This window comes from Epargyreus clarus, unplaced genomic scaffold (genome assembly GCF_041222505.1).
Source record: "Epargyreus clarus isolate Ecla_fem2 unplaced genomic scaffold, WU_Ecla_fem_2.2 ptg000021l, whole genome shotgun sequence".
In the NCBI taxonomy this organism is placed as follows: domain Eukaryota; kingdom Metazoa; phylum Arthropoda; class Insecta; order Lepidoptera; family Hesperiidae; genus Epargyreus; species Epargyreus clarus.
In genome coordinates, this window is record NW_027332228.1 from 3,376,539 (window position 1) to 3,402,462 (window position 25,924).

At 35.8% G+C, this 25,924-nt stretch overlaps 4 protein-coding genes across 5 annotated transcripts; 2 read left to right on the top strand and 2 right to left on the bottom strand.

Moving 5' to 3' along the window:
• Positions 1–336: 336 nt before the first annotated feature.
• LOC140750540 (FAD synthase) lies at positions 337–6,217 on the top strand. Its single transcript, XM_073084107.1, has 5 exons — positions 337–511; positions 3,372–3,455; positions 4,090–4,446; positions 5,130–5,251; positions 5,586–6,217. The coding sequence occupies exons 2-5, from the start codon at positions 3,411–3,413 to the stop codon at positions 5,797–5,799; spliced, it is 738 nt and encodes a 245-aa protein (XP_072940208.1). The 5' UTR covers positions 337–511; positions 3,372–3,410; the 3' UTR covers positions 5,800–6,217.
• On the top strand, positions 508–3,460 carry LOC140750539 (tRNA (guanine(37)-N(1))-methyltransferase). The gene has a single exon (XM_073084105.1). The coding sequence runs from the start codon at positions 564–566 to the stop codon at positions 1,917–1,919; it is 1,356 nt and encodes a 451-aa protein (XP_072940206.1). The 5' UTR covers positions 508–563; the 3' UTR covers positions 1,920–3,460.
• A 1,303-nt stretch (positions 6,218–7,520) lies between the features above and the next one.
• LOC140750541 (GPN-loop GTPase 1) lies at positions 7,521–11,959 on the bottom strand. The gene is made up of 9 exons (XM_073084108.1): positions 11,768–11,959; positions 11,563–11,688; positions 10,862–11,029; positions 10,267–10,463; positions 9,266–9,457; positions 8,909–8,961; positions 8,737–8,825; positions 8,217–8,360; positions 7,521–7,684 (listed from the first exon to the last, which is right to left on the bottom strand). Exons 1-9 carry the CDS (start codon positions 11,808–11,810, stop codon positions 7,602–7,604), a joined length of 1,095 nt encoding a protein of 364 aa, XP_072940209.1. The 5' UTR covers positions 11,811–11,959; the 3' UTR covers positions 7,521–7,601.
• Positions 11,960–12,245: 286 nt separating this feature from the next.
• Positions 12,246–25,511, bottom strand: omd (integrator complex subunit 5 omd). Of its 2 annotated transcripts, XM_073084456.1 has the most exons (18): positions 25,252–25,511; positions 24,383–24,530; positions 23,677–23,787; positions 22,593–22,765; positions 21,656–21,776; positions 21,187–21,363; positions 20,632–20,790; positions 19,929–20,241; positions 19,101–19,278; positions 18,155–18,269; positions 17,319–17,539; positions 16,513–16,671; positions 16,056–16,088; positions 15,372–15,488; positions 14,777–14,945; positions 13,548–13,687; positions 12,836–12,920; positions 12,246–12,468 (listed from the first exon to the last, which is right to left on the bottom strand). In XM_073084456.1, exons 1-18 carry the CDS (start codon positions 25,465–25,467, stop codon positions 12,326–12,328), a joined length of 2,778 nt encoding a protein of 925 aa, XP_072940557.1. In that variant the 5' UTR covers positions 25,468–25,511; the 3' UTR covers positions 12,246–12,325. The 2 variants fall into 2 exon arrangements, with proteins under 2 accessions (XP_072940557.1, XP_072940558.1); XM_073084457.1 differs by lacking the exon at positions 16,056–16,088.
• Between the last annotated feature and the right edge of the window lie 413 nt (positions 25,512–25,924).

Here is a 25,924-nt window from a genome sequence, read left to right on the forward strand (position 1 = left end):
AGAAAAAACCTACACCCCTTGGAGGACGTAGGAGCTCGACAAGTGAGTTGTTTACATACTCGCACTTGTTTCTACTCGTCTGTACTCGGCGTATATGTAAACCTGGCACTACATTTTAAATTATGCGACACGGAAATTATTAGTTAATATAAGACGAAGCAAAAAAATAAGAAAGAAAATAATTTTTTATTAATAAAATATTACCAATAAATATTACCATTACCAAGATTATTTAGATTACTATTTATTTTTTAAACTCTCACTATAAATCAAAATTTTAAATGAAAACGGAACGTTAGCTATATGTGTGGCATTTACGTCAACGTCAAAATAAAATTGTTATTTTGTAAAAGTCAAATTGACAAGTGTCACGCGTGCGAGAACTTTCACGTACAGTTTATAAATCTGAATGTTATAATATCTGTTTCATAAATATATGTTAAATATTGAAAACAGTACAGCAAACTCTACTAGCAACAAAGTTGTGAACACTACTGCACTTACAACATAGGTTAGTACAAGTACAATTCAAAATGAATACCCAAAAATCTTAGCACGTGTAAATGATTTTCGGTCAAATCCGCGTTCTTATTTCAAAAATGTCGACATTACGTGTATCGCTAGTGCCGGACGCTGTGCAGGGCATGAAGCAATTAGATCGGGAGAAATTTCAACGTACCATAGCAGTGCCTGTGTTACACCTCTGTTCTGACAAAGTCGCTAAGGCTCTGTCAGTGTGCAAACCCTACATCCTCAAGCTAGAGAATTTTAAACCAGTGCAAAATTTGTGTGATGATGACAAGTTTGATAGACGTATTTACTTGAACCCACTAAAGGTTGAGTGTTGGACTGATATACCTGAGGAAGTCCGCCAGTCGTTCAGCTCGTGTGACGTCAGTGAGGACAACTTTATTAGCAGGCAAATACAGCTAAAGTATGAAAACTATTCATATGAAGATATCTTCAAAGCGGTGTTACCGGAAGGTGAGGAAACAGTGAGTGGCTTCTCTCATATTGGTCACATTATACACCTGAACCTACGTGACCACTTGCTTGAATATAAAACATTAATTGGCACTGTTCTGGTAGACAAGATCAAGACATGTAGAACAGTTGTTAACAAATGCAATATAATAGATAATACATATAGGAATTTCAAAATGGAGGTGATAGCTGGTGATGAAGACTTCTTTGTGACAGTTAAAGAGAGTAATTGCCACTTTCAGTTTGATTTCTCCAAGGTGTATTGGAATCCACGGCTTTGTAATGAACATGACAGGGTTCTGAAGACTTTAAAACCAAATGACATACTATTTGACGTGTTCTGTGGTGTTGGTCCATTTGCAGTGCCGGCAGCAAGAAAAAAATGTAGAGTGTTTGCAAACGATTTAAACCCAGACTCTTTCAAGTGGTTGAACCACAATGCAGAACATAATAACATTAAAAAGACATTTTTCAAATCTTACAATCTGGACGGAAAAGATTTTATTTGTAACATCTTTAAGAAATTTTTAATAGACTGTTGTAAAAAAGAGGAGGTGATACATCCTCATGCTAAAATATATGTGACAATGAACCTGCCGGCCTTGGCTGTTGAGTTTTTGAAATACTTCAATGGTCTACTTGATGATAGGGAGTTATTTGATAAGTTTCATCTTGATATTATTGTTTATGTATACTGTTTTGCTCCTGGGGATGACCCTGTGGAAATAGCTAAGAAGATGGTAATTGATAACATAGGACGAGATGTAACTTCATTAATATTAAATGTGTTTGGTGTGAGAAATGTTTCACCGACAAAGGAAATGATGAAAGTGACACTTAAGTTGACAAAAGAAATATTGTTTGGTGTTAGTGATCAGGACTGTAATGAACCACCGTCGAAAAAGAAGTGTGTAGAAAGTGCAACTGAAAACTGATATGTGACATACTGTGCAATCAATATATTGACTTAAAATTTGGTAAAACTGTACTTTATGACCCATTAAATTTGTTGTTAATTTTGGGTGGGGGGAAGTCATAGTAACTTCCCCTGTGAAGGGGGGTTGCGAAAATCCCCCCTTTTTTTAATGTTTTTTTTTTTAATTTTGGAGGTTACCTACGTATTTCATTAGGAATCAAGACTAAAAAATTAGGGGATGTACATAATATTGAAAGAAAACAACCCCATCCATCTCACCCACCCCCGCATAAATATAAGCTAGTTCCAAAACAATCAACGAACTCCGCTTCACAGGGTTCTTATATTTTTTTATTGATTAAACCATCAAACCAGAACCTAACCAACCAGTTCTATTTGACATAATTTATCCAATTAAAACATCAATTTAAACCTAGAAATTGATTACAATAAGTTCGGTTACACTAAGGTTGTTTGGCCAGGCCTTATAGACTAATAGATGTTTTTGCACCGATGATGCAAAAAATCGACTAAATAATTTTAAAATATCATAAAAAAAGGGTGATTTCCGCAATTCCATGTTCACAGGGAGAGCTCCTGTAGTACCCCCCTACCAACCTATATCACTCGCAATTCAACATTCGGTGGGTTATGAAGTACAGTTTAGCCAAAAATTCTTAGTCATATTTCTAGTTACTTACTTTTTATCAAGATAAGTCAATAGTGGTATGGTTAAAGTGCTCTTAAATTATTATTTTTTTTAAATTTATTCATTATCATGCCCATAACTAGTTAAGCTAAAGCTGTTTTATAACTTTGATCAATAAATTTAGTTGTCTTTTTTTTGTTTTTTTTTTAAACCTAAATTAATTAACTTTGCATACAGGTATTTCAGGTTTATTTACAAGTTATACTATCAATATCTTAAGTTTTTGAAACAATGACATGACAGCATACTGTATATTAATTATAACATATTGATTATATCACTCCTAGAAATACCACTGTAATTAGTTTGAATATTTTAATTTTATCCACAAAACTATAGTTACAAGTAATCAGTAAGTCATTAATTATTTTTAAATGGACCTGTTTAATACAAAATTTATTTCATATTTAACTATGTTTATGGAAACTCATATAATTGTTATTTTCCTGACAATATCTTTCCTTGAAATGTTTTGTTTCCATTCAATAGTTACAAGTCATTAGCTGAAATAAAGTTTGCATGACAGGAAAATGGTAATAACATATTACTATGTGTGAAGTGAAAACAAAAACATGAATTTCTAAAGATTGTTATTAATTAACTAGCACCTATAGCAGGCAGGTGTACTGTGAGGCATCACATAACTTTGGATAGTATTATTGGAACTTTGACAACACAAATATATTAGATATAGTCATTGTTCTTTGGATAGAAACAAAATTTAGGTTTTAGTTAATTTTAAAGTGAAATAAAATTTTACAGCATCCTGAAAGTTATATTTAATAGCCTAAGGAAGACAACATGGATCTGATCGAGCTAGCAGATGTCTTAGAAGAAACTAAACAGGTATTTTAGTACAAACTTTTGGACAGTGGTAAAAGATAAACGAAATAGAAGAATGGTTTACCTAGCATGCAGAATTTTGGTGGAAAGTTTTAAATGCCAGCTGCCTTCTATAGAAGGTGATCTTATTCCTCAAGAGTGGTTTGAGATAGTCCTATAAAGTTATTCTATTACGAGTTGGTTACAGAAGTCCATGGGCAGCAATGGCTACTTACCATCAGGTGTACTGCATGCTTGTTTGCCTCTTCAATATTAGTAGAATAGAAGTAGCAGACGAGCATTCAGTTCACCTGATAGATGAAGAATGAACCCCAGATAGGATTAGATATTCCTACCAGAGGTCAGTCACAAAGAGGTAAGCTGCAACGCCTCGGAAAAGTATGTCTCCCTTACCACACCCTTCAAACCAGAACACAGTAGCGTTTAACACTACTGTTATAAAGCAGAAATAGGTGTGGCGGTGGTGCCGCCGATGTCGAACCTACCACCTTCAATATTATATTTACTGTGAGCTCAGTTATGAATTTAGTTCATTTGAAATTACAATGTTGAACATAAGTTTTATAACATGTTGGATGGCCTTGAACTTTATGATAAGTATTGCAAGATCAATTCCATAAATTCTATTACTTTTCAGGTATTAAAAAATTGTTTCAAGAAATATAAATTAGAAGAAGTTTTTCTATCATTCAACGGGGGCAAAGACTGCACGGTGCTACTCGATATAACACTGCTAGTTCTACAGGAGATGTACGAACGGGACGATATAGCAAACGATCTAAAAGTCGTCTACATACGTACAAAGGGGCCTTTCAAGGAAATAGAGGAATTCGTACAGGAAATAAAGAAGATTTATGGCGTTAAACTAATCGTGTCTGAGGGCGACATGAAGAAAACATTACAGAAGTTATTAGTAGAAGATCCGAAACTCAAAGCGTGTCTTATGGGGACGAGAAGGACAGATCCACACAGCGAAAACTTGCGGTTTATGCAGGTTAGTGATAGTAACTGTTGAAAGTGGTAGAACCCTTAGTGGTTCGATTGCGGCGGCACCACCGCCACACTATTTCTGCCTAATAACAGCAGTGTTAGCTGATGTATTCCGTTTTGAAGGGTGTGGTAAGGGAGACATACTTTTCCTAGGCGTTCCAGCTTAGTCCTCAGGGGTAGCGGCGCTTCTGTGGCCGACCTCAGGTAGGAATATCTAATCCTATCCGGGGTTGATTACTGATGTTCATGGACCGCAGTTGACACTTATCATCAGGTGGATTTCAAGCTCGTCTGCTACTCCTATATTATGAAAAATAAAGATAAGGACATGATTAAGCGGCTTAGCATGTACCGTTAGGTACTTTTTAGAAGAAAAAATCGTTAGTGCATTCATAAAGTCTAACTTCATAAAGTCAAAAGCTTTTGCATGCGTGCACTATAAGTTATACTTCACGTGCACGTGCGCCGTTAGAACTTTACATTTTACACTACATCACTTATAATATTGCAATACATTAAACGTTAAGCCTTACATTACAGTGCGTAGCGCTTATAACATAATACCATCCCAGTAGGTACTGGTTGTTTACTTTAAATTTTATTGCATATAATGAATTGTAAGCTATCTGTTAAATAGTACTTTATAATATGTTTCTAATATAAAACTATTTATTTATTTATCCTCAGAAAACGGACCCGAGCTGGCCACAAATAGTGCGAGTGTCGCCTTTACTAAACTGGAGCTATCACCAAATTTGGAAATACATATTCGTCCATAAAGTTTCTTATTGTTCATTATATGATGTTGGGTAAGTTATAAGCACATGCAATAGAATTTGATGCTATGTCTCTAAAAACTTAAATCTACTTGCAATCCACATACACTTATAATATTCCAACAATAATTACGTATGTATCCATATTACATACTTTTGTATATAATAAGTAATAATAATAGAAAAAGTGGATATGTGCAAGGTAGAGCAATAATTATTATCATACTTTTTACAATCATGTCTAGGCACTCTAAGTACAGATTCGCCAGAACCCGAATAGATCTCAATTCATTTGAACGCCGGTCTTATATACACATACATGATACTTTTCACACTAGATATACTCTATAAAACGTCTCAATTCCAGCTACACATCAATAGGCAGTACCGAAGACACGAGCCCAAACCCAGCGTTACTATACAAGGACGCGCGGGACCGCTGCGTTTACGCAGCCGCGTGGCGGCTCGTAGACCCCGCGCTCGAGCGGGCCGGCCGCGGCCCGCAGCCCTGCGGGGAACTCTGCCAGAGCGTATACCTAGACGATATAGACATGACCAATGATATAGAGGTCACTAACTAATTTAGTTAATTTTTTACAAGGCTCAACGTTGACTGAAGTAATCAAGTAAACACCTAAGGGATATTAGTAGTAGATACTTTAATACCGAAACAAATAATGCAAGGATGGAAGGATAGAAATCTAAGCCGTAAACAAAGTATAAAAAATGTGTGTGATTTTAAAATAACTACCATTTTAAACGTATCTTTTCATTCCTATTAATACTCTTTGAGGTAATCTCTTAAGTGTTCTACTAATATACACAATACTTTTACGTTTAGATAACAGATGGGCAAATATCGAAAATTCTTAGTAATTGGTATCATGTTTGATACAGATAAGGGTGAAGTTACCACGGGATAAGATATTAGGCTCAGACAACACACCTCAGGCATTTCACTCAGGCAAAATGAAAAGATATTTGGACCAATAGTACCCACCATGATTGATAATTGATCATAATTGATGTATCACCAGAATTTTGAATTAGGGGCCTTCTTGGTTACTCAGTTTATTTCACAACAGGAAAACAGTGTAAATGTGTAATGTGTTTATTTTTTTTTGTTATTTATTTATGTAGAAAAATTATAATTAGTTATCAGACCGAATAGAAATAGATCTACAACATAGTTACCGTAGTTAGCGTCTCTATTTCATTACAAAGTAATGTATAAATTTCGTCGCTGTATACAGGTCTACAATTTTTTGTTAAATAGTTTTAAATGTGTTTTGTGAATGTAACAAAAATAGATGTTTTGTTTAAAATGTAATAGAAATAGACTCGTTTTAAATACTTTATTTACATTAGAACTTTATCTATCTATCAAATTTGAACTGTAATTTGAGAATAATTAATTTAATTCTTCAATAAACGAATTTGCAATGTTAATGCTATTTAAACCACATTAAAATCTAAGCCATGCAATTAAAGAAAATAGAGTATGGTTGTGGAATATGTCACAATTTCTAGCAAAATTATGACTATACTATAATTATTACTATATATAGACAGTGTTTTCATGTGAATCAAAAAGTTGAAGTAATTTTACTTAGCAAACTGTATATGTAACAAAATATACTGCCTAGAGTTTTGCTGTTTTAGTACTAAGAAAGTATCACCACTATGTTTAGTAAATTTAAATGCCTAAGTATTTATTTTACGAGAAATATAGTTATCGCTAAACTGCCAGTCCGCTCTTGAAGTTGTTCCCAGCAGGTATAGTCATTACTATGGCGACGCGATTAATTTCTATATTCAGAGCGGACTAGCAATTCGACGCGGACTATACAATACTTAACTAGTAATTATTATGAATAGTAATCCAAGATCTTTATTATAGAATTACAGGCAGCTACTGCTAAACTAGGTACTTAATTTTATTCATACTACATTGTAATTTGTACGTAGATATTAAATATCAAAGACATTCAATTAGGTTGATCACCCTTTATAGAGCATAAATTGCTTGCTTTTAAATTTCTATTTTAAAAGTAAATATTAAAATCTTCATCTGAACAAGAGTTTTCAAACAATTTCTTCATAAAGTTATTTTCAAACCTATTGTTACCCACGTGAAAACCCATTAAAATCTTTATCTATACACGTTTATACACACATATTAACTGTGATACACGAAATTTAAATTATGTTTTGTTTTTTATTTTGTAATATTTAATGATGATATTGGCGTCGAATATTTGGTAACGGTGGCACATCTTTTGAATAAAACAGTTATGTACAGTACCTATTTTCAATTTTTATTTATCCTTACAAAATATATCTTATCATAAACTTATAAAGTATGTTTTTCGCAAGCCAGTTATTACGAATTACTACCGAGATCGTTCGGTTTTATGTGCTTCTTGAGAAACTCCTGGAACATTAGAACATCTTCTGGTTTATCATCTGTAAGAAAAATAATATATCTATCAGTATCTATTTGTTAACTAAAACGATATGATCAATTTTCTGCGATTCCTCAGTGGCTCGGAGTTATGGATTTTGATCCCTCCTCTCAATTGTAGACCGACTAGAACTTAGCTATACAACAGCAACTATAGCCATGTTTAAAATTATAAAGGTTCCAAAAAATATCGAAATATATGAAGGTCCTAAAATCGTACATTTTATATAAAGCTTATCTATAGATAGGTAGGTGCCAGACCTACTATTTTTATGTTCTATTTTTTTTTAAGTAAATTGTAACTGTCTTGTATTCTCAGACCAAATTAATAACATTTATAAACCGATTCCGTGCGGATGGCACTACAGTTGTGCCACATCACCCACAGTTGTGCCACATCCGCACGGAATTAGTTAACCAAACCTTTTAATTCTAACTTTCACTTTAACAGCTATAATTTCAAGAAATGTATGGACAGCTTTACTATTAAATCCAAGTTTAGTCTTGCTATTAAATCTATCAGTGTATGCTTACCTTCTTCTGGTTTCTCCGTCTCGGTACCTTCATCATCACTAGAGCTCTCGTTTCCAGGGTGCTTGAGATACACATCACTGATTTCCCGACCTCCCATCACCTCTTCTATTAACTTATTTTTATCTATTACTGTATCTGACTCATCTGTTAAGGAAAGTAATTTTAATTTATGTAGAAAAATTTAATTATTATAGATAATGGATTAATCGATGTAAGCGTACGTGGTGGAAAAGCACATTATGCTTTTGAAAATAATATTTTAGCAAATACTTTTACTTCACTAATTTAATAATGCAATTATCTATCCATCAGCTTCTTGAAGTATACTGCTGCATGTAGACGTCTACTAAAAAAGGAATTTGTAAAGTTAGCACCTCATGCATGTCAGTAATAAGCCACGGAAAAGACGAAGTAAAACAATTTCTGGCTGATAAAAGTGGATTAAAATTGGTGTGTATATATTGTAATATAACTGATTGCATAATATAACAAAAAACTATTGCATAGAGGGTTTATGTACCTTTGTCTATCCTTTTCTCTTCCTCTTCCTTTCTCTTTTGTTCCTCTAACTTTTCCGCGCGCATTTTTAACCAATCTGCTTTGTATTCCCTGTAAGAAATAAATTTTAATTAAAATAATAAAAGGTTCGCCTAATTTTGAGTTTTTGTGTGGACTTTTTAAAGATTGCTTACTTTTCATACTCTTCTGCCGCTTCATCTACTAACTTGAAGAATTCATCCAAACCCTGAAATTAAATTAAATATCTATTATAAATGATATATGTGTAGTTTAGATTTCATATTATCTAGTAAACAATAAAATAGAAATGGAATGTGGTAGAAGGGTGTGGAAGCTAGCTCTCTTACATACGAGGCAATCATTCCACAGGAGGAGATAACACATCTATGGTCCACTTCAGATATCCACAATATTTTGTATGAATCGGTCACAGATGTCAATGGGCAGCATTGACCACTTACCACCAGTTGACCTGTATACTCGTTATCCACTTCAATCTCATAAAAAAAAGAATATATTTGTCAACTAACTTGACCAGTATGCGCACTGACACCACAACACTTCAGATCAGCGTAGAATGTGTCCAACGCGAGTGCCATAGATCGAGTGAGGTTCCCGACGTAGGAGCCTCCCTCGCCGTCGCCTTCCGCATCAAGCGCCTCCTGGAACGCCTCGAAGTCGCGCATCCACTCCACTGCGTACGCGTTGTCTACTACATCTGTCTGAAAAACATTATAAAAGAAATTTATTACTACTACTCCAGTTTTGATACTAAAAAATTTTGACATAAAAGAGAATACAATTCATTGAATAATTCTTTCAATTAATTAATTACTTTCAATGTAATTGAAGAACGTATTAGAACAGAAATATATCAGTCTGTAAATTCTTGTTTTAGCGGTTATTGGTGAAGTGAAATGAAATGAAATGAAATGAAATGAAATATATTTATTTTGTATAGGCCAACGGCGGCACTTACAAATTGTCAGTTACAATATTTTCTTAAACTACTACCGGATCGGAACGCGACCTCTACTGAGAAGATCCGGTAAGAAACTCAGTGGGTTTGTCTTTTTTAATTTTAAAAATAATTATTCTCTTTTTAATTTTTTTTTTTTTTTTTTTTTTTTTTTTTAAGTAAGACACCTACTTGTCACCACCACATTTGGTAGGCATATTTTGCAACAGAAAGTAGTAAGTACACTTAAGTATACAACATGCAATTATGAACCTGTTAGCTTTTGAGTAATACAGAGTTATATTCAAATTTATTATAAAAATATTGCCTCAGCTTATCACAACCAACAGATTCACACTACAAAATTCTGTTACCTATGATAAGTCTCACCACAAACATTTCAGCCATTAATATATTATGCTCAACCAGAGCCAAAACTTTCAAAATGGATTCTTTAAGTCTAACCTAAACTAACTTACATAGAGAGAACAGCCTAACCTAACCTAACTTACATACAAAGAACAGCCTAACCTAACCTAACTTATGTAAGAAGAAAAGCAATTGAAAAAATACCTTATTCATAACCACAATAAACGGCAGCCTGGTCTTGTACAGTATAGAGCAGGCGTACAGCATGTTGGACATGAATGTGACTGGGGAGACGCTGCGCACTACGTCCATGACGTACACCACCACAGTCGGGCAGGAAGACGCCAATGTCTCTGTCACTATCGTACCTGATGCTGACCATGTGAATACTTCTATTTGTCCTGTTATAAAAAAAATATATAATGTTTTTTGTTCTCAAAGCTACATATCAGGATTCTGTCATGGATATGGTATCCAAATACACACTATATGTATACTACACAAAGATAAATACATAGACATATTGGTCTAACACACCTGCAGGGCAAGTATATGTATAGTTCTATCTGAGGTTTCAAATTAAATACTTTGATACATTATAATCAAACATGTTATAAATAATTTAACATGCCATAAAATTGAATAGTATCTATATTTTTGTAACAAACTCCAAATAAAACGGACTTAATATACTATAACAGAGTATTTCCAATATTTCATACAAAAACAATAAAATAAACATAATTGATTTACTTATTAATAAATTGCAATTAAAATATTCCTGTGTTTGCATACTAACCTGGGGTGTCAATAACACAGTACTTATGCTTCTGTCCAGCTTTCTCAATCAGATCTACAACTTGTCCAAACTTTGTGGAGAATAAGTTAAGGGCTGTCACAATTCCACCATTAGGGCCGAGTCCATATTGCTTCATCACTTTCTTATAGTTCACTGTATCTCTTATATCTGTAATGGGAATTTAAACATTTAAATGCCATGGGGCAAACTGAAAATCAGAGCTGTGGTTAGGTATTTGAACCGCTCATGGGATAATGCTGAGTATGTTCCCTTTTGCGTATATTATTATTATTAAATGTTTTGTTAACATGTTTATTATTTATTTGGTTAGTTTGTGTTTTCTTCTTTTCTTCCATGTTTTTATTATGATTATTTTTATTTATCTCTTTGTATTTTTAGATAAAAATATTGTACTTTGTACTGCAATTGTCTTGAATAAATGATGTTATTATTATTGTTAAATATGTTGATAAATAGTTATTATAAGGCCAACTTTGGAGAATTCCATGTTCAAAATTAAATGAAAGTAAAACTGCTTATTATACACAAATTCTAAACTTCGTCTAGTTTAATTACTACACTACTAACTATTAAACTACTTACTGCAACAATGCATGAACAAAATAAATGGTCATATATTTTTAAATCATGCAGTATAATATATGTATGAATGAAGCGAAACAGAAAAATTATTACAGTACCTATATTCGCCGGATAGGGTACTTCTCGGCAAGCCGGATCCAAATTTATAAGGTAAGGCCTGGAACCATCAATAACTTTTCCGGCTAATCGACGTGTAAACGACGTCTTGCCGGCCCCCGCCATGCCTAAAAATATGATAAACAAACGAAATTAAGAGATAATGCAAAGCAAGTAATGTTAAGGTCACCATAACACAATACTAACCTAAAATAATCATACACACTGGCTTTTTAGTTTCTTCTTCCATTATTTAGTACTTTGATATAAAATACACAAATTCAAAGTGTTTAACACACAAAACTAAGTTGTAAATAATCTTTTCCTACAACAATAATATAATTTATCATGCAAGTACATGAACATGAACTTAACAAAAGTTTACAAAATGGAATTGGTGAAAAGATGACATTGACATTGACATTTCTTTGATTTATTTGACTTTTAAGAAAGCTTTTTACAGCTTGGATTCTTACTTTTTGGTCTAACTGTTTTTTGATATCGTCATTTCCTCTTTAATTTGTTACTTTTATCGTATTTTGCTATTCTATTTCTTTCGATTCCTATTTTTTCTCACTTTTGACAAAGGATTGAATTAAAAATATTTACTAACAATATGCATTTCTATTCTAAAGTTCCATACAAAACGGCTATTGTGAACATGGTATTGAAAAATAAACGTAAACACGATTTAAACTGTTTATTTCTTATTAATAAAATTATTTACATTATGTACAACTCTTCACAAACAAAACATACAAAGTACTAATTAGTGTCTGCTTCTAAATTTAAGAACATAATCGGATACAAATGTCCCAGCTTCGCGATTCTCTTCTGAATTATTATCCGGAGAGTATCTGTGTATTGAGATGGCGGCTTGCAGGTAGCTGGGTCACGCCAATGTAGACCTGCGTAACAAATATATGTAATATACTAGCTGACCCGGCAAACGTTGTGTTGCCATATAAATAAAAAAAATGTTTAGGGCGAACAACAGTTATCACTTAGGGGTATGAAAAATACGTACTAGCCGATGCTCAGACCTACTGAATGATATAAAAATCGGTAAAGCCGTTTCGGAGGAGTACAATAACTAACATTGTGACACGAGATTTTTATAAATAAGATTATAATTAATACAAGTATAGAGGAAAAATATAATAACAGTTTATTTTTTTTTAAATATATCCTCTTGTGAAGAAGCCACATCTATCTGGATACCCTAATACATACCTAAAAATATTGATAAAGGTTATAATGATGACAATGAAGTACCTGAAGCATCGCACGTAAATAACGCAGGCGACGGCACATGGTCTCGTGTATAATTCCACAAACAATCTCTTAGTACTTGGACCGTCTGAAACAAATGATAATATTAAGTTTAATAGTATCATACATTTTATATCTTACATTTTATATCTTTGGATGGTACAGGTTTATTTGAAGGTATATGTCGATAAGGAGAAATCCCTGAATATCCTAAATAAGGTAAACAACTAAGTGAACCAAGATTGCTGAACTTGCTGATTTTTGTTATTTCTATGTGTAAGTATCGATACGAAGGTGGTAGAATCTTTTGTGGTTCGACTCCGGCGGCACCAACGCCACATCTATTTCTGCCTCATAACAACAGTGTTGAGCGCAGCTGTATTCTGGTTTAAAGTATGTGGTAAGGGAGATATACTTTTCCAAGGCGTTCCAGCTTAGCCCTCAGGGGTGGCAGCGCATCTGTGGCCGACTCCAGGTAGGAATATTTAATCCTATCTGGGGTAATTTACAGATGTCGATGGGCGGCAGTAGCCACTTACCATCAGGTGGGCTGCATGTTCGTCTGCTACTTCCATATTATAAAAAAATATATATATTATATACATATTTCCCAAAGAAAATTAAATTCAACTTTCAAAAACAATTTTCCTATAGAAAAACATTAATAACGTGAATATTAGTAGTGCGGAAGTATGTGTAGAAGCGTGTGCGTCACCTCGCTGGCGGTGAGCTCGGGCGCCAGCTCCAGCATGTGCGCGAGCGGGTGCGGCAGCAGCTGCCCCAGCGTCATGGTGGCCAGCAGCTCCGTCAGCGCCGCCAGCTCGCGCGCCACCTCCGCCGACTGCGTGTGGCGGTCTGGGAAATATACATTCGATGTAAACACCATAGATAAATGTTTGTTTTTATGCCACAATGCGCAAAAGACGTGGATCCCTGGTGCGCCGGTTGGAAAGCAGTACAAACAGCATCCTAAACATGATTGCGCATAGACTAGACTGCAGCTGTGAGGCATTGCTGTGCTGTTTCTAGTGGAATGGCATGGCAATGAAGCACATTATAGTTTTGTATAAGATTAGATTAGGTACTAACATAGGAAATAAGCATACTGTATTACTAACAAATATGAGTCAACAGCCGCTCGAAATAAAAAGTTATTATTATTATTATTGTGAATATAGATATCTCACCGCCTTGTAATTGAAGGAAACCATTAAATGGCTTAAACGGCTGATTCTGTCAGCCATTTAATGGCTGTTATGCTGTAATTTACGCGGAACAATGCCAAGCGCAAGTGCAAAAACACGAAATCGAAGAGAAAGTGCGGAGAAATATCGTTCGTAAATCATCTAAAACTACATTTTTTTAGGTTTGTAGCTCGCTACTTGTAAACACTTTTCAAATAGTTCAACAATCAGTTTAAACTGCTATTACGACATGAAATCTCTTGAGTAACTTATAGTTGTTCTTATAACTTTACATCGTGTTAAAAATAGAACTTAAAAATCGAATCTGTATGATTATTTAAAAAATTTAGAGTAGTAAGAAGCCTGAATTTTTCTATCCTTAAAAACCGATATTCTTATAACTCCACCCGTGAGGCTAAATAAAAATAGTCAAATCCCATAAACATTTAACCCAATGATATACTTACCTAAGCATATGCATTATGAAGACAAATTCCAATGGCTCTAAAACCCCCGTATTCCATAACCAAGGGAATAAATCATAGACAATCAGTATTACTGGAAAACTCTTATAAAATCCCAAAGAAACGGGTTCAAATAGACTTCGGATTCGAAATGAACAACCCATAAAACGTATACCTAAGTGGCGTGATTTTTGCGAACTTATAGTTCGCGCCAAACTGTTAGTCCGCTTTGAAGTTGTTGCATACAGATTAATTTCTATATTCAGAGTTGACTAGCAGTTTTACGCAGACTATACCTAGATGCGCCCGTAGCCGATGCAGTAGCGTAGCGGCGGACGCTCGTAGCAGCGCGGAGGCGAGGCAGAGGGCGGGGCGGGCGCGCGCTACGCGGCGTAGCGCCGCTCGAGCTACGGCACAGCGCTCCACCGCGCCGCGCATGTACAGCTCGCGCTCGATGCTCACTTGCTGTTGAAAAAATTGCGAATTTTGGCACTTTGGCAAAGGGAGATCTTCCGCCCGGCTAGGTGATCATGCCCGGGGAGCGGCCGTGCTCCGACAGTCTCAATTCGAAACTTGTAGATACACTAGATATTTAGAAAACTTCGATAGCGTGATTCAGAATACTCGTGGCACCATTTCTTGACGAGTAGGGGGAGGTCGCCACAGCACATTAGGTAATTTAATTTTGCTACCAATACCTACACACCTGCTGATATGTAATTGTAAAACCAAACTAAAATAAAAAAGAGAAAAGCATCCTATGACAATACAACAAATCTATTTAAATAGTTATTTTTCTTAAAGATGAAATGAGTGAGTATAATTAATCCAGTAATAAAAACACTCCAATCCTATTTCAATTAGAATATAGAAAAACAAACATGTGCATACCTTAGTGAAATCCTCATCGGGCCAGGGCAAACCATTGTACATGACGTCGGGGGAGACCAATTCAACCAGTAGCAGAGATATTGACGTAGCACCTTCTACCACGCCGCTGTTGCCGTCCTACAATCAAAATATTGTTGCAATAATTACACATAGTAACACACATGTGGCACTGCACACAACAAAACAACACAACACTACAACCACACGACAACACTGTTGTTACTACTTACTAGTATCGGAGCTCAACATACAAGAACACAGACGGTGCTTCAACGTGATGCACATAATGAATATCCAGAAATTTTAAAAACAACAGATATAGAGATAGTTGTATTTTATTAAATGGTAAAACTAAAACTCAATTTTTTGATGAAGTAATCAAAGCCTCACTAAATAATTTATCGCCATATTAATATGAAACATTATCAGAAAGCTAAAAAGGTCTATGGCTATAAAGATTTTATGTTTAATGTAGTACACTGACATTCGATTAAATTCGGTAATAGAAGATACTATGATAAATAAGAAAATAACACATTCAAACAAATTCTTAAGAAAAACTACAACGCTTTTTTGAAATTATTAATAATGATGTGGTTTATGGCTACATTTGATACGAAGTTTAAAAAATAATGATTTCAACTAAACTACATAACAGTGCGATAATATTTCACAGTTACTCACGTCTTCTTGTCCAGCGGTCGTACAAGGGTGGTTCTGAACAGAAATTTTGCTTGTAAACACTTACACAATATCTTATAATATTAATTGATTCCGAACATATTGAAATCACTCATGACTTCCAATATGAATTACAATATGGAATTATAATAATGAATAATTGTATTATTAATTCGATTTTGAATTGCAATTATTTTTTATATTAATTTAGTTTTCATTCGCCTTTACCATTTGCTTTGTGGACAATGACCTACTAAAAATCGAGAAATGACAATATCCAGAGACGCCTGTTATTAATAATTAATCAATGTATCAATAATAAATTGTCAATTTTAAGTATGTAAAAATTGAAAAATGTCGATCTATGGTAAGAAAAATATCGGTTAGTAATTATAGATTTAACTGTTAAATGATAAGGAACCCTAACTGTTCTAATAGACCACAAACAAAATACACTCACCATGCAAGCCATCAACGCGCCCATGAGCAACTCGTTGTTGGTGGTGAGTATGGGTGGTATGGTATCATCAGACCGCTCGCTGGTCTTCCGTACGCCCTTGCCGATGATACCCGCGTGGAATACCGACGTGTGACTTTGTGTCAGCTGGGTTATTGGACCCTAGGTAAGTGACAAAGTGAAACATATAATAATTTATTAATTTATTAGAAATTAGTAGTGTTACTTTGGTAATTAATTGTGAAAGAAAACGTTAAGAGAAAATTTAGTGTCAAGTAGGAATGGAATCAAATTATTGTTAAAAACAGCTACGGTTATAGTCATAAATATTTATATTTTTTCCAAATAAGTACTAACAGTATTTCCCATAAAAATGTCTTACAATTGTTATTTATTGTAAAAGATAAAATTGATGTGAAATTTTATTCAGTGAACTTAGGCGCACTCCTCACATACTTAATTAATCGCATGCACGCCCATACGGCTGTGCAAACATCAACACTAGCGTATATATACACTCTCGCTCATACTCATTCGTTCACGAATTGATCGCCACAAGCATGTAACAACGTATAATATGCGTTAAAAAGCTATGGCCACCTGATCAATGGGGGGGGGGGGAGCAAACACTAAAGCCCGCTCCACATTCTCGCGGGATTCTCGCGAGGACGCGTGAAAAACCAGATTCGTATTAGTTCCACATTCTCGTTTCCCGTGCTTTTCTCGCGTTCTCGCGAGAATGTGGAGCGGGCTTAAGGCGTTTTTTAATGTCTAGGGGGCGTGGCTAATCCCCCCACCGCAACACTCACGTGCTTCTGGTTGAGGTGCACGAGCAGGTCGTCGTCGGTCCAGTCGCGCGGCGGCACGGTGTCGGGCACGACGGGCCGCGAGCCGAACAGCTCGTCCTCGCGCAGCGCGGCCGTCTCCAGCAGCTCGCGCAGCGCCACCGCGCGCGCCAGCTTGCCCGGCAGGCACAGCTTGCGCAGCAGCCGGCACGCGGTCTGCACGCCCGTCATCTTCTGCATTATGTCTGTGGACCGTTAGACGTTTATTTAGAGTTTTTAGAGGGGATAGAAGGGACATCCTTATTATATCTATGGAACATTGTCTTAGGGAGGCCACACTCAGTGGCAGCGTAAGACCTAAATTTTATGTGGGCAAAATATATTTTGCGGGGCCCTCTACCATAATACAATGTAAACAGTGACAGAATGGAATAGAGGCCCTTAGTCTAAAAAGTAGATTTGATTTACAAAATGACAAATGTCACAAAGACTAATTATTCGCCGACAAATACGTTCATTCATTCATTCAAATGGGTTCATTCCAGCGAGCTTTTTTTTCGTTGACCACTGTGGCCGTGGTGACCACGTGAGACCGTGGGCAGCGGTACCTACCTGTCGCCCACGCCTTACGCCGCCTCTGGCCACACGAATGAGCTAATATGTCACCGACAGACAACGAAACTCGACAATAGTAGAGTCAATTCATTAAAATACAAAAATAATGTATGAGTATGTAATCTTTAGGTTATATTTTTGCTATGCAATTTTCATTCAGCGGAAAACTGACATCAGAATCCAACCAATATAAGTTAACATAATCACACATGGTGGATTTTTTGTAAATAAATAAAAAATTGTACCTTCTTCGTGAAGACATCTGAAGAAGTACTTGACAGTAGCTTGAACCACTTTTATAATGGCCTCCACGCTGGGTGGCGGTGTTACCGTCCCTGTTAAGTCGATTCTATCCAAAACCTGAAATATATTAAAAATTGTATAATATTGTAACAGAAATTTAAATGATTTTTAATTAATAGTAATCTTTAAATGTTATTTATATTTTCAAAATCTTGCTTTATTGTTTTGTTGTATTTTTTATTATGTGTATTGTGTTGTTAAAAATACGAGACTGGAACAAGCAGACAAATTTATTTTTGCAGCAGATAAAAGAGTTAAATTAATTTTGATTTCGTTGACTTATTTTTAAATCGTTACTACGCATGAGAGCTGTATTATCTTGACATTGATATAAATACTATTTATCTCGTGAATGCCCTACCACGTCCGCTCGGACCGACGGTCGCGGTCAGACTGACTCACAGCTGGCACTCACCTAATGACCGTAATGACGTATGTGCTCGAAAAAACTACCCACTTACCTATGTATGTGTGTATTTGTCTCGAGTGTCTTTTGCGAACTGGTATTATGTGACATTAGTGTTTATTGTCTGTGGTGCGTACTATTAGTACTAGAGCCCACGACCACAACCATGTGTCATAGCAATACGGCCGAAACTGTATAAAATCGTTAGATTATATAATTCTGAACCCGACTAGGTGTGGAGTAACGGTCAAAAGTGTAGCAATTGCCTGGGAGACTATTTCTGCTGTGTCCAAAAAAAAGGTAGTCGGTATCATAGCAATACGTCTGATATTGGAAATGTACATAGATTTTATAATTTTATAACGAATAAGTAGGGTTTCAGACATTTTGCGCGTAGTGTATGGCTGAAGTGATTTTTTTAAGCCCACTCCACATTCTCGCGAGTCTCGCGAAATGTGGAGCGGGCTTTAAGTGTTGCGTACCTGAGCGAGCGCGTGGCACGTGGGCATGTCGGGCAGCGTGGCGGTGGTGGCGGCGGGCCGCGCTCGCAGCAGCGCCGCGTACTCGCGGAGAGCGGCCCCGAGCGCGGGCAGCGCTGTGCCCGCCGCGCGGGATATCGGCCGGGTGCGGAGGTGCGACACGCGACCCGTGGCCTCCCATCTGATAACAATGGCAATGACTATTATACTATTCATAGTGGTGTGGCGACTTCTCGCCACTCGTCAAGAGATGGCCTCCTGCACCTATTTCTGCCTAATAACAGCAGTGTTAGGCGCTGCTGTGTTCTGGTTTGAAGGGTGTGGTAAGGGTATGTAATCCTATCTGGGGTTGATTATAGATGTCCATGGGCGGCAGTAGCTTACCATCAGGTGGACTGCGTGCTCGTCTGCTACTCCAATATAATAAAAAAAAAAAAGTTCCAAACTGAGATTATCGGAGCATGGCCGCTTCCCGGGCATGATCACCTCGCCCGGCGGGAGATCTTTGCCAAAGTGTTATTAAGACACGGCCCGCGGATTGTGATTATAACTCATCTACAAAGTTTGCCACTACCCTGATATAATTGTGAAAAAAGACCCGGGCTCTATAGCGAAATGTAAAAAATCCTTTATCATTTAATTTTACTATAGCAAATGACTACTTCGTTAAAATACTTATAGATGACAGTTAGCTTTAATCTCACCAACGTAAGCGATACCACAGACAATCGAGCAAGAGATACATTCAAAACACACTCATTTTCCACCCCAATCTCACAATAATTGTGTGATAGTGCTGTACAATTAACTAAAACATTACTACAAACTAACCTCAACAACTTAATAATATTGAGACAGTAGAAATGCAGATACGTCTTCTGATCCTCCGGTACAGTTCCCTCCACGAAGCACTTCTTGATCTGCGTATCGGATATCATCGCATCCCGTAACCCATACTCAACCCCCGTAGTGATATACTCCTGGTACCGTTCAGTGTCCATGTTGATATCGGGCGAGTCGTTAGGGACGTGCATCGTTATCGTGCCGGATATGATCCGAACGAGCAACGCCAATGTTTTGTCGTCCCGAGAGTACTGAAGTAGGTAGCTGATTGTACTCACGAATTCTGATGGTTGGTTGTAACCTACAAATGAAATTTATTGTTTATAATTTATAAGTGAAAGGGAGAGACGGGGAGTCACTGAAGTCCAAAAGGAGTGGCAAAAGTCAGACAAAACCTATTTTGAACATTTCACCCAAAAACGATAAAGCCTGTATGAATGAATGAATGAATGATTCATTATTTATAGTACTATAATAATATTTTAATTTCATTATTCAGTTTTTATCTCATATTATTTAAATATTATTTTCGACAGTATTCAACAATATCCAGCGGTAACAAAATAGCCTACCAATAGTATGCGAATCTTACATAACAAAAAATTTTATAGAAAAAATCTGTTTATTGTAAAAGGCACCAGGCATTCAATTCTAGTATCCTACATCCTCTTTAATAGGTAAAGCTACTTACACACTAATATAAGTACTCTTGCAATAGAGTATTGCTCCAACTGATTGCCGTCTAGCAGTTTATCGCGCAATATGTGTATTTCTTCAGCCGCGCTCGTCAATAGTTGCAACGGTTGGTCCGGGAACAAACTCTCAAACTCCAGCTTTTGCAGTAGATATTCTGTGAAGATAACATACATATAAATAAACTATATTATATCAAAAGTTATAGCCTTTATTTTTATAATAAAATACATAAGATTTTAAGTCCATATGTCTGCAATTAAATGAACAAAAAAGTTTTTAACAGTTTTATATAATGCAAAAAACTACACAATAAAACCAAGATGTCAATTTTAATTAAACTACAGACAATGAAATTTTATACATATTTATACTGCATTACATTAGTATAAGTATAATACAAAAGAACAGACATGTTTAATACTTAAGTGATTAAGACTTTTTATTGTGCCATTTCAAATGAACAATTTAAACTGTAGCCTAATTTTTTTTATTAAGAATGTATATATATTTTTTTTATAATATTTTTAAAACTATTCATTGTAACACATACCCAATAGCTGTCTGCAAAAGAGATTCCTCTGAGCGTGTTTGAGCAACAAGAGGAAGCAGTGTACATCGGACCTTTGCAGCAGAGGGACTAATGTGGCAGGCCCCACACCCTCCCAAGCACCACTGTACCTTTGATAGGCACAGATCGTACACAGTCTGTCTACCACTTCGTCAGTTACTGAAACAATTTACATTGAATAAAACATTTTATTAATATAATATCAATTTTTTAATATACAAGAAAATCTTATATGATGTTGGTAGTAATAATGATTTATTTTTACTTATGTGTAAATCTGTTCTAAGTTTCAATGTTCGTGTTCGTCCTATATGTGTGAGTATAGCATACATACGTCAGAAAAACCTAGTAATAATCTATTAATATAGAAATTGTTTCATAACCTTAACTAAATAGCACAAATTATATTGATAGTCTTTTGTATATTATTTATTGAAACACAAATGCTTACATGTGTTGTCAATGTCTTGGATAAGAGCTTTTAGTACTATATCGGATTTTGAGGCGAGGTTCAGTAAATAGGGGATGACGTCACGTTTCTTCTCAGCCACGCTGTCCTCTCTTATCGCTTCCTGCAATGCAAAACATAACTTGTAATATTGGTGTAAAAACATGCGTGTATGTCCGCGTAAAACTGCTAGTTCGCTCTGAATATAGAAATGAATCGCGTCGCCATAGCAAATTCTATGACTACACCTGCTCGCAACAACTTCAGAGCGGACTAGCAGTTTGACACGGACTATACTAACGTAATTAGAATATATCTATTAATATTTTTTGTAAAAAATAAATAGCAACAGTGCATGAATCAATATACACATGCACATAAAATGAAACTATGTATATTAATAAGCAAAAAAAATTACACGTAATGTATTGTGTCGTATCGTATCTATGTATATGATATGCTTCATTTTTTTTGTAAACCCGCAATATTTAATAGCAGACTTTATGGAGTCGATTTAAAAATCTATCAGTTTTATAGAAATATACTCCCACTCATCATGTTTTTCCAGTTTTACCAAAAGAAATTACTACAATAAAAAACGATACTATTATTACAATACGGATGGCGTTATCACTACTTACGTGAAAATATAACTAGTCTAAGTTCGTTCTAAAATATAAGTAGCCTAAGTTACTCCTTATTACATCAGCTACCTGCCAATAAAAGTCTCGTCAAAATCGGTCCTGCCATTTCAGAGACTAGCCAAAACAAACAGACAGACGGACAGACAAAAATTGTAAACATGTTATTTTGGTGTATGTACCGTATGTACATTCACATGTATGTCGTACAAAGCGGTTATTTCAGTATTAAAAACAGACAGTTCAATTTTATTTATATGTATCTAATGATATGTATAGATTTGACTAGTACTACTCACGTGGAACAGATCGAGCAGCGCAGCGCGTACATGCAGCAGCGCGGGCGGGTGGTTCGCGAGGTGTGCGAGCACCGCGCGCGCCGCGTCCGCGCCCAGCGCCAGCGCGCGCGGCGCCACGAGAGCCGGCTCCGCGCGACCCACCCACCCCACAGCCCATGAACACGCGCGACAGTCTACACAACGGTTGAAGGTTTACATCATCACCGGAAAGGCTAAAGCCCGCTCCACATTCTCGCGAGAATCTCGCAAGAATCTCGCGTGAACGCGAGAAAACCCCAAATCGTAATGGCTCCACATTCTCGTTTATCGTGCTCTTCTCGCGTTCTCGCAAGATTCTCGCGAGAATGTGGAGCGGACTTAAGAGTGTAATACGCAAAACGGACTTTTTTATAATCAGTGTTCCTGAACGAAACGAAAGCATAGAGTTGCCCACTAAAATCGATATATTCGTACCAAAAATCGGTATATGACATAATATTAATACAATATCCAATTTTGGCGACGTTTTTCAGATAATTATGTCCTGTGTTTTTTTCATTCATACTTAAATATCTATCGATTTTGGTAAACTGACTTTTACCCAAAATATTTCTAGATAATCAAAAATGTTTTAATTTTATTCACTATTTCTTAAAACTGTGTACCAAAAATTGGGATAATTTACATCCTCTGAAATCGTAAAAAAATCTATGCATTTAGGTATTTCGGTAGAACAGGGCCAATATCAGCAGAAATACCGAAATAGAAGTATTTTTTATTATATAGGAGTAGCAGATAAGCATGCAGTCCACCTGATAGTAAGTGGCTACTGACGCCGATGGACATTTGTAATCAACCCCACATAGGATTAGATATTCCTACTTAAGGTCGGCCCATAGATAACCACCACTACCCCTGAGGATTAAGCTGAAATGCCTAGAAAAAGTATGTCTCCCTTTAAACAACCACACCCTTTCAAACCAGAACACAGCACCTGCTATTATGCAACACTGCTATTATGAGGCAAAAAAAGGTGTGGTGGTGGTGCACCTGAGTCGAACTAATACATATACAATATTAAATCCACATATAAATAATGACATACCCAGCATCATGTCAATGCATTTTGCTCTTTCCTCAGAATTCAGTAATGTCAAGTTTTGGGTGGTAATATCCAACAGCACTCTCACTGGCTCTGTGCTTTGTAGTAATGCATCTAAAATGTAATATAGCTATTAAAATACATAGTAATAAACAAAGTTACCAATGATGGTAGACATTATTATCATATTGTCTACAAGGGTAGAGTTTTAGTGGAATCAAAGAGAGAATAGTATAGGAAATGTAGGGACCAAAACTTTCAAATTACACTTGATGTAAAGATATACTTTTATAGTTATTTATAAGATTTATTTACATTCATAATTTTGTTCTTGAGCCGGACTTAAAAGTTAAATCTGTGGCGACCTCCCGCTACTCGTCAAGAGATGGGGCCACGAGTATTCTGAATCACGCTATCGAAGTTTTCTAAATATCTGGCATATATACAAGCTCTGAACTAAGAAAGTTGGAGCATGGCCGCTCCCCGGGCATGATCACCTAGTCCGGCGGGAGATCTCCCTTTGCCAAAAATCTATATTTAAATAATAACTCCATATTTAATACCCAGATAACATGCTTCAACTATTTTAAAAGCTCAAAGGCTTCAAGAATTCCTGTAAGTATTCCTTAATCAATCTTAAAGCCTAATAAAACATTTATAATTTATTTAAAAAGCATTTACAGTAAATTATTGTACAAAGTATACTTACTTGGCAGGTTAGCCTTAGTAGTAGCTATGTCCATAATGAGTTTGATACACCATGGGCCTATGAAGGGTGCCCAGGCATCCCCTAAGTTGCACAGCTCAGGCCCAATCATGCTCACACTCTCCATTGAACCTGTTGCACTTGGGTCTGCCTATTGTAGAAGGATAAAAAAATATGTTTCATTATAGAAAACTTAATATTGGAAAATAGTTTAATATGTATGTGTATGAGTAAGTTAGTGCTAATTTTTTTTTTTTTTGTAATATAAGAGTAGCAGACGTGCATGCAGTCCACCTGATGGTAAGTGGCTACTGCCGCCCATGGACATCTTTAATCAACCCCAGATAGGATTAGGTATTCCTACCTGAGGTCGCCCACAGATGCGAGAATTTTAGGACGGAAAACAAATCAACCCCAAATCGTATCTGTAGTGTGATGTCCTTATAGATAGCTTGTTACCTCTGAAGAAATAAACCTGCGTTATTTTACACCTTCATTATTGCTAATTATAAAAATAAAAAGATAGATATGTAGTCTTTCTTGTTTTATCTGAAATCTTACAATGGAGTACTACAGAGGATATGCTCAGTTTTTTACCATGCCGAAAGACAGAGATCAATAGACAAGCAAATAAACAACCTAATCCTCAAAAATTAGCTGCCTTAGTACTCAGGCACATTGCTTAACGCAGGCTTTAAATACACAAGCTTTCCCATGGGTAATCCAAGAAAGTTCCTAGAATTCCTGTAGACAGAGAGAAGACAGAGTTTTTGACTTTGTGTAAGTAATAGATATCTAAAGGCTGATGTTTGAGACTGTCAATTCCCACAAACACTTACACCGTGATATTAAGTATGTTTATTAAAACAAACCTCATAATCCATTTGATTGATATATACGTTGACAGCATCATGGAACACCATCGCAAAATACTCTAGAACAGCATCCCTCGCTGCTGGAAAGGATTTAAGCAAGGTAATACCAATTTTGGTCAAGTCTGGCGCATTTTGGAAATTCCGCCTCGACACGCCGTATATAAAGTTATTTAGGTCCGAGGACAGCGCCATTGAATTATTCGGGGTTGTCATTGTGTCTTTCCTTAATGAAATCTAAATTTAAAAGGATTCTATAGGAAACAAAACATCGGCCGTAAACGTAAACGTTTTGGTTATTTTGACATCGGCTCCAACTCAGACACAGATTAAAATTAAATTATTTCATGTCAATGTCGACAATGACAGTTGTATGTCAAACAAAACGTTCCGTTTCTACTTGAATTTTATATATCTGTAAAATAATAAAATATGGAAAAAGTTTGTAAAAATAACTTAAATATTTGTTCTGATAATGCCTTTTTACTATACTATATAATATTTTTATACTCGTCTTGATATATGTCGTTATAACATGTTGAGTCTCGACAAAAGCAACCTTAATATTTTATTTGAATATTATATCATTGTTGCGCCGATATTATTGTGGAACCAAACATACTTAGATTTAATTGTTTGTTTATAGTAATTTACTAATCTAACTAACAAGTCT

What these genes read in the sequence shown, in the direction of transcription:
- LOC140750539 (XM_073084105.1), top strand. Translation starts at nt 564, where the DNA reads ATGATTTTCGGTCAAATCCGCGTTCTTATTTCAAAAATGTCGACATTA.
- LOC140750540 (XM_073084107.1), top strand. Translation starts at nt 3,411, where the DNA reads ATGGATCTGATCGAGCTAGCAGATGTCTTAGAAGAAACTAAACAG. An exon ending in AAAACTTGCGGTTTATGCAG is followed by an intron (nt 4,447 to 5,129) that starts GTTAGTGATAGT and finishes ATTTATCCTCAG; the next exon opens with AAAACGGACCCGAGCTGGCC. An exon ending in TGTTCATTATATGATGTTGG is followed by an intron (nt 5,252 to 5,585) that starts GTAAGTTATAAG and finishes TCTCAATTCCAG; the next exon opens with CTACACATCAATAGGCAGTA.
- LOC140750541 (XM_073084108.1), bottom strand. Translation starts at nt 11,810, where the DNA reads ATGGAAGAAGAAACTAAAAAGCCAGTGTGTATGATTATTTTAG. An exon ending in CTGTGTTATTGACACCCCAG is followed by an intron (nt 10,464 to 10,861) that starts GTTAGTATGCAA and finishes TTTTTATAACAG; the next exon opens with GACAAATAGAAGTATTCACA. An exon ending in TCAGTGCGCATACTGGTCAA is followed by an intron (nt 8,962 to 9,265) that starts GTTAGTTGACAA and finishes ATTTAATTTCAG; the next exon opens with GGTTTGGATGAATTCTTCAA.
- omd (XM_073084456.1), bottom strand. Translation starts at nt 25,467, where the DNA reads ATGACAACCCCGAATAATTCAATGGCGCTGTCCTCGGACCTAAATAAC. An exon ending in AAGAGTACTTATATTAGTGT is followed by an intron (nt 20,242 to 20,631) that starts GTAAGTAGCTTT and finishes TTTCATTTGTAG; the next exon opens with GTTACAACCAACCATCAGAA. An exon ending in ATTTACGTGCGATGCTTCAG is followed by an intron (nt 12,469 to 12,835) that starts GTACTTCATTGT and finishes TTTGTTACGCAG; the next exon opens with GTCTACATTGGCGTGACCCA.